This window comes from Amyelois transitella, chromosome Z (assembly GCF_032362555.1).
Source record: "Amyelois transitella isolate CPQ chromosome Z, ilAmyTran1.1, whole genome shotgun sequence".
In the NCBI taxonomy this organism is placed as follows: Eukaryota; Metazoa; Arthropoda; class Insecta; order Lepidoptera; family Pyralidae; genus Amyelois; species Amyelois transitella.
In genome coordinates this window covers 7,389,472-7,401,294 of record NC_083535.1, presented here as the reverse complement: position 1 = coordinate 7,401,294, position 11,823 = coordinate 7,389,472, and the positions used below count along the sequence as shown (strand labels likewise).

The 11,823-nt window shown below is 33.2% G+C and overlaps 2 protein-coding genes across 2 annotated transcripts; one reads left to right on the top strand and one right to left on the bottom strand.

Annotated features, from left to right (window-relative positions):
- Positions 1 to 1,946: 1,946 nt before the first annotated feature.
- Positions 1,947 to 6,483, bottom strand: LOC106134009 (LITAF domain-containing protein). Its single transcript, XM_013333949.2, has 3 exons — positions 5,687 to 6,483; positions 5,085 to 5,238; positions 1,947 to 4,755 (listed from the first exon to the last, which is right to left on the bottom strand). Exons 1-3 carry the CDS (start codon positions 5,826 to 5,828, stop codon positions 4,650 to 4,652), a joined length of 402 nt encoding a protein of 133 aa, XP_013189403.1. The 5' UTR covers positions 5,829 to 6,483; the 3' UTR covers positions 1,947 to 4,649.
- A 1-nt stretch (position 6,484) lies between these two features.
- LOC106134008 (beta-parvin) lies at positions 6,485 to 9,820 on the top strand. The gene is made up of 8 exons (XM_013333947.2): positions 6,485 to 6,639; positions 6,723 to 6,852; positions 7,003 to 7,092; positions 7,656 to 7,927; positions 8,062 to 8,258; positions 8,613 to 8,727; positions 8,954 to 9,197; positions 9,576 to 9,820. Exons 2-8 carry the CDS (start codon positions 6,735 to 6,737, stop codon positions 9,650 to 9,652), a joined length of 1,113 nt encoding a protein of 370 aa, XP_013189401.1. The 5' UTR covers positions 6,485 to 6,639; positions 6,723 to 6,734; the 3' UTR covers positions 9,653 to 9,820.
- The last annotated feature ends 2,003 nt before the right edge of the window (positions 9,821 to 11,823 follow it).

Here is an 11,823-nt window from a genome sequence, read left to right as displayed (position 1 = left end):
ATCGCTCCCGCTACACTGGTTTACCCAATCCACGATCATGGCCAAACGTTGCACCCCGGGCTTCTCTCCAGAAAGATTGGGATGTTATCGGAATTAACGCCAGGAGAAGATGAGAAAGTATTTACCTAAGTAAAACATCGGGATACTAAACTTTCCAAAGAAGTAAAGTTCGGTCTATCCCACTTGTCGTACCTGTACCAAAACAGAGACTGCTGGATTTATGAAGTGAGGAGATCTGCGCGAGCTGTATACTAATGGCTGGCAAATCTTGCAAAGCTATACAGAAAAACTAGTAATCAAACTAGGGTTAAAGATTGTGATAGGTCGAATAACATGGTGCTTATCCATACATGAGATAAATCCAGAATATAACTTGAACCACAATGGCGACGTACTGCTGCCCCAATGCGTTGCTTGAGTCAAGAAAAACACGCCAAAAGTTTTCTATTTGTCTCGTACCTACGAGGGCGACACTGAAAGTTTTTAGAACTGGCCATTTGTTATTTATATAATAAAAAAATGAATTCGGATTTAAAAAATGGAACTCTTTAGCAATAATAATGAGTAAAAATGTCATTCAATTGTCATTATTTCTGCAATTTGGCGGCAAAGTGAAAATAATTCGTGCCAAAAATATGAATTTAACGCGAGAAAATTTTCGCGCAATGATTTTTTATGACTTTTGGTGTAAGTTAACTCAACAAGAAAGTTACAATAGACTTCGATTCGATTGGCCTTTCATAATGAAGCCCCAGCCCCCATCTCGTGCCACTGTTTACAACTGGTTCAATGAATTTAAGCGTGGTCGGTCTAATTTCACCGATGATCTGCGTGAGGGACGCCCTTTTACGGCGACGACTGAAGAAAACATCAGTGTTGTGCGGCGTATGATAGAGGCTGACAAAAGTTACCTATCAGCAGATTCGGACAAGTCTAGGCATTGGTATGAGCCAAATCCATAAAATCCTCCATGAACATTTAGAGGTCAGGAAGCTTTGTGCCCGGTGCCGGTACCCCATAATTTGACTGAGGCCCAAAAACTCCGTCGTGTTAATTGGTGCCGTGATATGATGGAAAAATTTTACGGAGGTGACTCAAATGCCGTATTCGACATACTTAAGTACAGGTGACGAAAGCTGGATTTATTGTAATGATCCAGAAACTAAAAGGCAGTCTGCCCAGTGGGTGTTTCCGTTCAAGGAGTTGCCCACAAAAGTGAAGAGAGGTCGAAGTGTGGGAAAAAAGATGGTGGCTTCGTTCTTCGGAAGAACAGACCAACAATTGTTTTAGAGGATCAAAAAACAGTTAATGCAGAGTGGTACACCAATATTTGTTTGCCACTTGTCTTTGAAAAAGTTCGGGAGAAACGACCTCGCAGCAGAATCCTCATTCGTCACGACAACGCCTCGGTGCACTGCACACCGCCAGGCGAACCATCGACTTTTTAGAGACATCAAATGTGGAATTACTGGGTTACCCGCCATACAGCCCCGACCTTACACCTTGTGATTTCTATTTATTCCCCAAGATAAAAGAAAAACTTCGCGGTAAACGTTTTGTGAACGGTGAGGAAGCAGTCGCTGCGTTTGAAAGGGCCGTCGAAGAGACACCTAAGGAAGAGTGGGCAAGGTGCTTCTCCCAATGGTTCCATCGGATGCAGCGATGTACTGACGTAAAAGGACACTATTTTGAAAGGATATAATAAAACAAATATTATACACTAGAGGCCGCCCGCGACTTCGTCCGCATGGAAACCCTATCAATCCCGCGGGAACTCTGGGATAAAAAGTAGCCTATGTGTTATTCTGGGTCTTCAGCTACCTACATACCAAATTTCATGGTAATCGGTTCAGTAGTTTTTGCGTGAAAGAGTAACAAACATCCATACAAACTTTCGCCTTTATAATAGTAGTAGGATAGTAGAATGCTCAGTTTTTGATTTTCTAAAAATTTTCAGTTTGACCCTCGTAAATGTATAAATGAATAGGTACACGTCGGGAATGATAGATAAATGGTGTAAATTCTTTGGACGGGTGTAAAAAAAATAACAAATACGGAGTAAGAATATTACATAAGTTTATTCACAATTGAATTAAAAACCCGAGATATCGTAAAACCTTCACAACTTTGGCGCTGCATAGGAGAAGATATTTGTTATACTTTTACTTAAATTCTTAAGATGAGAGAAAGTAGGGGTCTTCTCAATCCTTGAAATCTAAATTTGAAAATATATTTATATGATATAAAAAAATAAATATTATTTCCAAGGCGTTCGAGACTAGTCTCGGACTCGGGAGTTGACCTTGACCTATGAACGATTCGACGACATAACTTTACGTCACAGGGCGATCCGGCGATTGGACCACAGAACATTCAGATTCAATACTTCTCTTTGAATGATCGCCTAATGACGAAAAATTTTTCGTCGAAGCGTTCATCGATGAAACACATTTGTTCTGTGGTGGTTTCTGATTCCTCCAAATACTCATATATTTTTTTAATCTTTTAATAAGCAAAAGGGTAATGCCAAGTTGTGGTGTAATGTTAATAAGCTGATCAGTTGTTAGCTTTAATTTTTAAAATTTAAGTTTTATGTTCATGGTACCTTTAACAATATATTGGAGGTGCCAGACCTACATAGGTAGGTACTGATCTCATATTGAATTAAGTACCTACATATTTTATTTGATACTTTGAAACTTTTGTATTTGTAATTTCGAGTATCTTGTTAAAGCTATAGAACATTTTGGTCAACTTTTTTAATTTTATCAGTATTAGACCGAAATTTTTTTTCAAAATGATATAGGTACCTATGGGGTGTCACAGTCTTAAAATTAGGAAGTTAATAATCTAAAACCTACTTCATTAAAAGAAATGAAAAAGAAACCACTGGTCATCATCTTACCTCGGTAATAGGTATGTATAGTACCAGAAAATACATTTAATTTTCATTGAGTATATATATTATATTAATATAATGTAAGATACATCTAAACATTTATAATAACAATAAATATCTAAAATAAATTATGTACAATATTGTGTACTTATTGTTTCGTTTCACGTAAACAGAGTCCAATCTGTCAACTGGAACCGGACCCTCTTTTGCTTGAAACATATAAAATAATGTAATGCTCCCATTATTATAACGCATAATAAAATTACAAGAAGCAATTTGCAAACTGGTGTTCTTAACGTCACTAGGATAACAATAAAGTGTTTCGGTTTCATAGACTGGAGGTAGATATGTTTAAGTATATACTTAGCAAAATGTAGTAGGTATAGGCCTGGTAATAAAAATGTGGGCTCCAAGATAAGCAAAGATAACCACCTCTATAAGATGGAATAAATTGATACCAATCAAACTACCTGTTAAGTCGTGATAGATAGGTTTATAGACATCAGCATTGTTATTGCTATATAAGATCTAATAGACCTTCATTTTAGTAATTCAGTTTATTAAATTGTACTTTTTCCAAATTAAAAGTGGTATTAAAGTCAAACTAAAATACTAAATTTAAAAGTAAGCAAAGGTATGTATTAGTTGTCAGATCAATATACCTATATAATATCAATAATGAAAAGGCATCCAGGATTTTTTAGACTAATATAGTCAGAGATTCGAATTTTGTGATTTTCTATGAAATGCTCATAACAAATGAACATTACTTACCTACCTTAACAACAGATTTAATTGTTTTGTTACATACAGCTACTTCTTACAAAAGCATTTCAATAAAATTATTAGGATACTCGTAGATATGCCATTTGGTCTAAGAACTGATAAGTATGTCATAAATTAATGTACAAATATAAACACAATAATAATGATCTCTTAAACAGCAGAGCTAGTATATTTTTTTACAAATTATTCCAAAATAATTAAATATGCAAGAGTGAAGCACAAATTATTTTACCACAAATCATTTAACACTGGTTTGACATGTGATAATAAATAACTTAATAATTAATTGGATATTTCTTATAACAAGAGTAGAAGAACAATAGTTTGAACACATTTAAATTATCAGATATTTAAATTCATCTACTTGTTAAATACATTTTTAAATACTTACACCTAAATAATTAATACACAAATTATTATAAGATTTCACCCAACTAGCTAGCTTATTAGCTATAATATCATATTAAAAAATGTTACTTTAAATTAATATCAATGAAAAGATTAATACATTGAATTACACGCAGACACACAACAATCATTATTGGACACAACACTTATGGAACTGGTAACAGCTTTATTTCTGCAATTTATTTATATATCATATGAAATTCTTATGTTAAGTATATTGTTCTAAAAATCTGGTCTGATTCTTATTAAAACTGATTTTCATTATAGGAATATATTTGCTTCATAATGATTTGTAGTCATTATATTCAGTTTTACTTCATAGCAAAAGGATTAATGTATAAAATTAGCTCCAACCTCATGATATTTTTACTACTTCTGGTCACATATTATCCATAAAATATATACTTGTGACAAAATGTGGAAGACCTGTTGTGAAACAGTTTTTGAAACAAGTTAGAGATATCAAGGCAAGCAAGAATAATAATATTAAATTCTTAAACTGTTACATAAGCTGCACAAAACCTATTAAGAAATATGTTGATTGTAATGGGTGTATTCATCGTCGATAGCGTCCTAAATATGTCCCACAGTGGGGACATTTGTGATGGACATCCATGCAACTGTCTATGCAGCAGGGAATGAGGCAGCAACCACAGAAACACCTGTATAAAATACATTAATATGTATATCCTTAAATATGACAAATTAATCACTTGGTGATTCGTTGCATTTAAGTTTTTCCTGCAACATTTTAGCAGAGTATGAAAGCTTGGATTTGCAGAAAGTTTGGACGGTTTGGATGAAACTTCAAAGAACTTTTATAAAGACAAAGGCGGACAAACCATAACTTTGTACAATGGTTATGTTTTTTTTTACTATAGTAAAGAGATCTAGATATGCCTATGCTACATAGTTAACCTAATATACATTATGAACTTTGATGCAATAAATAAAGACCACTTCAGTGATATTGCTACTTCATTCTACTCACCCTAGTAGACATATAATAGCTCCTGAAATGTAGGCAATAAGACCTGGCTTGGTCTGAGTGTCAGAGTCTATTTCAGCATGACAACTGGGGCATATCATATGAGTGGGATGTGGGCCTACAGGTACCACTGTAGTCACTATTGCAGGACCAGCAGCTAAAAACAGGTAAATAACTAAATAATAATATCTGTCAACTTGTACTAGAAAATTTATCAAATACAAAATGAATCAAACAATATTTATGTATCCTGAGTGCTACCTATACATGTAAATTTTTTTCTGGCAACATGATAAATCAAAACTCTAGATTTCCAATTATAAAAAATATAATTTAAGTTTAATATTTGTATTCTTTGATAAAGCCTGACAATGCCCAGCTTATTCATATGACTATTGTAAAAGCTATGTCATAAAAGAACATACAGTGTATAGAGAACTTCTCTATACACTGTATGTTCTTTTAAGAGAAGTGGGCAAGAGTTAGTAAACCAATTCATAAATATATCATCATTGAAGAAAGTAGTTCAAGGTAGTTTGTTAAATAAATACAAATATATATAAATAGTAATTCATTTAGAATGGGTTAAGAAAAAAGATACTTACAAGGAGGATACTGTGGCGTGTATGGACTAGAGGGTCCGACTCCACCTACAGCTTGGGAGTAGCTTGGAGGAGCTGCTGGTGGCGGTTGGACTGTGTGGCTTATGCCCCATTGGTATGGGGGTGGATTTCCATTTTTTTCCATTTCTCAATAGCAAGATGAACAATATTTTTAAATTAACACAAACTCGATACCAAGTGCAACAAAGTAACCACAAATCAGTGATGCAATACAATCTTGAAGCTATTTTTAGGAATGATTCCACCAATAACACAGATGGTCAACCGCACGTCTCACGTCACCGTCAGTGAATCAATCTTCAGGTAGTTTATTTCACACAAATTCTTGAATGCCATAAGTATGAAAAAATACTCTATGTAATAATGGTTTTGTTGAGAATGGATTCAAATTTGCTACATAAGAATTCAAATACTAAATTTTTTGACAATTAAAACTGCTTTGCTTTTTTTTTCTTGTAAGTAAATAGGTACCTGTAATAATTATATTCTAGTTGGTTGACCTTCTGTTTAACTATGATTATGTTGGCATTATAACCTAGTGTAGTTCTACCGATATCGATAAAAAAAAAATCAAAGATCAAACGGACTACAAAAAAATATTAAAACTATGCTACGGATGAAAAGCTGAACATCTGCTTCTAATGCTGTGCGTAGGCAAACCAGTTTTTGTAAAAATACACCAAAAATATAGGTACAAAATTCTGAACTTGACCATTTTTCTTTGTGATGTAGTAAAAAATTCAAATAAGAAAACAATCTGTCATTTTAACTGTCAAAGTCAACGGGATCGTCGAATCGTAACTCGAAGGAAATGAAGGCCAGTCTACAATGGTTTCATAGGAATTTTTAATTGGTTTGGTTTTTCTAGGCAATTTTAGTATAACGCAAAAATTTTGAAGAAGGTGGTAGTTTTTGGTGATAAGGCATTGCGTCAGGTTATATTTTCATACAAAATACCATCTAAATACTTGTATGCGATGTTTAGATGATTCATTCATGTTGGTTTATTTTCCTGTAGCTCTACTAAAAGATGTCTTCACCACGCCCTAAATCCCCTCGCACTCCTGTTTTGTCCAAGAAAGAGGAGAAAGAAGAATCAATATGGGATAAACTTGGCACTATTGGGCGCAAGAAACGTATAAAGGAAGGTGTGTTAATTATTTGTAACTATTTCTTACCATTTGGTTTCGTGTTTGTGTGGGAAGTATCGCGTTACTTCACCTGTGACCTACAAACTAGTTACTTTAATGTGACACTGTTAAGATCTTAAAATACATGTACTTGAATATTTTTCACAGTTCAGGAAGTACAAGCTGAGGGCAAGTATGCTATTGATTCGCCTGGTAGTCCCACTGCGCCAGAAATCCCACCAGAGGAATACAGCCTTTGTAAGTTTTGTATCATGTAAGAAATACTAAGTAAAGTTTAGTTTCTTTTATTAATTATTCAAGATCATAAAATGAGGTCATTCTTCAGCAAACAACATTGTAACAAACGAATATGATAGTTTTCTATAAACATACACCACATTTAAATGTATTGTAGAATAGAATAGATTTATTTTCAAAATTGGATACAAGGTATCACTTATTGACGTCACATCACTTAAATCTAATTATAACTAGGTACTACCTCTCCCAAAGCACATGAGTAGAAATGGCGGGACAAACTACACTGCAGCATTTTCACCAGACATCAATTTACAAATATAGATATCTTAAATCTAAATTGTGGACGAATGCATATTGTCTAAATTAAAAACATGAATGAATGTAAAACTAAATTGTCTTGATTTAAGTTCTGCTTAAAAAAATGCTTTCAAATAATATGGTCAAACATAATTGATAACTTTAATATGATTTACAAATTTTAATAATTTATTTTTGGGGTTGATCAAAATACATATAAGGTTTAAAGTATTTTTTACTATTATTTCATATATATATTTCAGTGGAAAATGAAGAAAGAGCGATAATTGATCCTAAATCTCGTGAAGATCCCAAAGTTAAAGAATTGAAGCAAGTACTTATAGATTGGATCAATGATGAGCTAGCAATGCAAAGGATTATTGTAAAAGACATTGAAGAGGATCTTTATGATGGCCAAGTTTTGCAAAAGCTCTTAGAAAAGTTGACAAAAACAAAACTTGATGTGCCAGAGGTTACCCAATCTGAAGAAGGCCAGAGACAAAAATTAGCTGTGGTCTTAAGAGCTGTAAACAAGGTATAAATTGAGTGAATTAATATTTGGAGTTTTAAAAAAGCATTTCATTTTGACTTGTTGTATTTACTAGTGTTGAGATGTCCTGCACTGGTGTGCAAGAGATCAATAATAAATGCATTAATTTTATTTCATAGGTGCTGTTTGGATCTACAAAGCCTGCACAGAAATGGAATGTAGACTCTATTCACTCCAAGAGTGTGGTGTCGATATTACACTTACTGGTGGCCTTGGCTCGTCATTTCCGTGCCCCGATCCGCCTACCCGAGCATGTGCGGGTTGCTGTAGTTGTAGTGAAAAAGGAGCCCAGCCAGGGCATGCAACTATCACACAGGTAATTACACCTAAAAGTGAATTGCACTGTAGCTTTTGAAGTTGGCTTTAGGGGTAACAAAAACAGTATAGAAATGTGAAAATAAAGGGGTGAAACACAAATTTTGCTCAACTGGAGATTTGACGGCGTCTTATAGCCAAATTTGGTATATGGTTGCACAAGCAACCTAATTTGTTGAAACCTAAATTGACAAGTTTGCATCTACAGAAGTATTATGTAGGAAATGAGCCAAGTTAGAGATGTAGGTCCTGCCTATCCCTTCAAGAAAGAGGGTATACAAATGCATGTTTATAATTATGTAAAAGTTTGTTTTAATTCTAATAGGTTTGATATTAACTTAGAATAATATTACAGGAGTTACATGGAAGACATTACTACTTCTTATGATGACCTCGGAATGAAGTGTGAACGGGATGCCTTTGATGCTCTCTTCGATCATGCTCCAGACAAGTTACAGGTGGTTAAAAAGGTGAGTTTTCTGTTGTTCTTTAGTCTTATTTCTTTTTTTATGAAAAGGTCTTCTATTAATATCCATAGATGATGATGATTATTATAAAGAATGTGCCTCTCGTAACAAATAATGACAAAAAACTGTATGAAGATAATAACAGAATCTACATCTGTAAGATCTCCAAGCAAGACATCTCTGCAGCCAAATTTCTGTTTAATAATTTAGAATTACTTCTTTGTTTCAGTCCTTGATAACTTTCGTCAATAAACATCTCAGTAAGGTTTATTTAGAAGTCACAGATCTGGACACCCAATTCCACGATGGTGTTTACCTCTGTCTGCTCATGGGCTTACTCGAAGGTTTCTTTGTGCCTCTCTATGATTTCCATCTCACACCACAAAACTTTGATCAGAAAGTCCACAATGTGTCATTTGCATTTGAACTTATGCAAGATGTTGGTCTTGCTAAGCCAAAAGCAAGACCTGAAGGTAATTTTATCTTTTATACCTATTATAAATAACTCTTTTCCTCAATAAATATAACGGTAAACAATCTACACTATGACATATTCGATCTTACCTTATTTGCATACGTGTACCTATCTAATGTTACTGAAAGCAAATAAGTGGGTGCAAAAAAATATACATTACATAAAAGTATTAATATACACATTAATAAAAGTTGTTACATATCTTTCTTATTCACAGATGAGATAATTTTTTTCAAATAGACATTTCCATCAAAATTTTAACTAAAAATTTACTTAATGTATTAGGTTTTTATTTAGGTTTAACTTATTTATATTGTTTAATTTGTCATCCATCGCTATAATGTTGTCACCTTAACGAATTTGTTCTTTTTTTTAGATATTGTTAATTTGGACCTGAAGTCAACTCTGCGAGTGCTCTATAATTTATTTACTAAATACAAGAACATGCCATGAATCTTCATAAATATATTTACACTAAGCCATTTCTCAAAAATAATAATTTATTTTGCTAACAATGTTTGTGTTAAGAATTTTTTTAATGTAGAATTTAATTTATGTAACTAAATCAAATTATTAACCAAAAATAAGAACAATGTATGATTGTGCCTTATATATTTTTTAACTAAATAAAAAATACTAACATGGATGACTTTTATTTTATCGATGCCAGTTGTAGATTTTTACAAATAAGCAAAGTCAAATAGGTTAGGATCCCGGTTAAAATGCGTGATGCTTATAAAGATGAACGTCAAGATGACGGAGCCACGTCGCAAAACACAAATATTGTCGAACCAGCCCTTAGTACCTGGTTTGTACCTTTTGGTACCTATATCAAAAAAATTTGTACCTCAAAGAATTGAAAAATATCGATTGTGATATGTGGTTCCTCCATCTTGACGTTCAAAATGGAGGAATCACCTTCGTTTCTTATAAAAATATAATGTATACCGTTGGGATGACCACACGGACACTTAGTACCAGGTTAGTACCTCCCAAGATCTAATAGCTATAATCGTTTTTTAAAGCAGTTTTTTAAGAAAATAATTAACAAAAAGAAAATGACAGAAGTGCCTGTGATTAATTATAGCAAAATGTATTAAACGAAAACTTTACTTCAAAATATAGAACTATTTTTAGGCGTTTAGGATTTAGTACAAGAAATTATATTTATTAATTATTTAAAAGCACAATGCAAATGTTATGTTATTTAAACGAGTTGTATATAACTAAATATATTTCAATAAGTTATAAATAATAGTTCTGATATTTAAATAAAACTATTTCTTATATTTAAATAAAATTATCTCAAAGTCGATTAAATTTATTTGATGGGCTGTTCTACAATTTGAATCCTCGTAAAATTTAATAACATAACATTAGCATTATGCTTTTAAATAATTAATTAATATAATTTTTTGTACTAAATCCTAAACGCCTAGAACTATTTTGAAGTAAAGTTTTCGTTTAATACATTTTGCTATTATTAATCACAGGCACTTCTGTCATTTTCTTTTTGTTAATTATTTTTTTAAAAACTGCTTTAAAAAACGATTATAGCGATAAGATCTTGGGAGGTACTAATCTGGTACTAAGAGTCCGTGTGGTCATCTCGACGGTATACATTATATTTTTATAAGAAACGAAGGTGGTTCCTCCATTTTGACGTCAAGATAGAGGAACCACATATCACAATCGATATTTTTCAATTCTTTGATGTACAAAATTTTTTGATATAGGTACCAAAAGGTATAAACCAGGTACTAAGGGCTGGTTCGACAATATTTGTGTTTTGCGAGGTGGCTCCGTCATCTTGACATTCATATTATTAAGGCACAGGTTCGAATCCAGCCTCGGCTATGTACCAATGACCATTTTCAAATTTATGTAGTTTGAATACTAACTGATGCTCTTGCGGCGAGGGAAAACATCGTAAGGGAACATACCTATTCAGGCAACTATATGTGTAACCAAGATCGATCCAATATGTCCTTTCCATGCGGAAGCATTATTTAAATTTCGCCGTCTGTGACGACTGGGCGACTTTGTATTTAGGCCCTTCTATAAAACGATGGGCGAGATATTATGTCCTAACAAAAATGGTTCTACTGTACGGAAGGCGTATTATTGGGTCCTGTAAATAATATTATCATTTTTATAATACCCACACAGTGTTGTACCCACAATAAGTAACTGGCTAGTTGACATATCTTGTACATTGTATCGTGTTTATATTGGACATGGAGTTATCGGATTTGGAGAGTCGTCATAACCTTTCACTTTATTTTGTAAAATTCGTTGCGGTATCTTAAATACTTGAGATTCTTTGACCTCGTCAATAGTTTCGGGAGAAATTTCATTGTTTCTTCCTCGTTTCTAGATATCATCTTTAAAAATATTATCGAAATCAACAGAATTCGAGGTAAAACACATTATTAAGGATAATAAGTAATAAACTTACCATTCATATTATTCTCCTTTTATTAGACTTATGAGAATGAGAATATAATATAAAAAGCTTAGAACACTATCGGCGTAAACCATGCACTCGTACCTACATAATAATCAGTAAGTATTTTTCCACCGTTTCACGTAAGGTTGTTGAGTTTATAACTTCAGTACAGGGG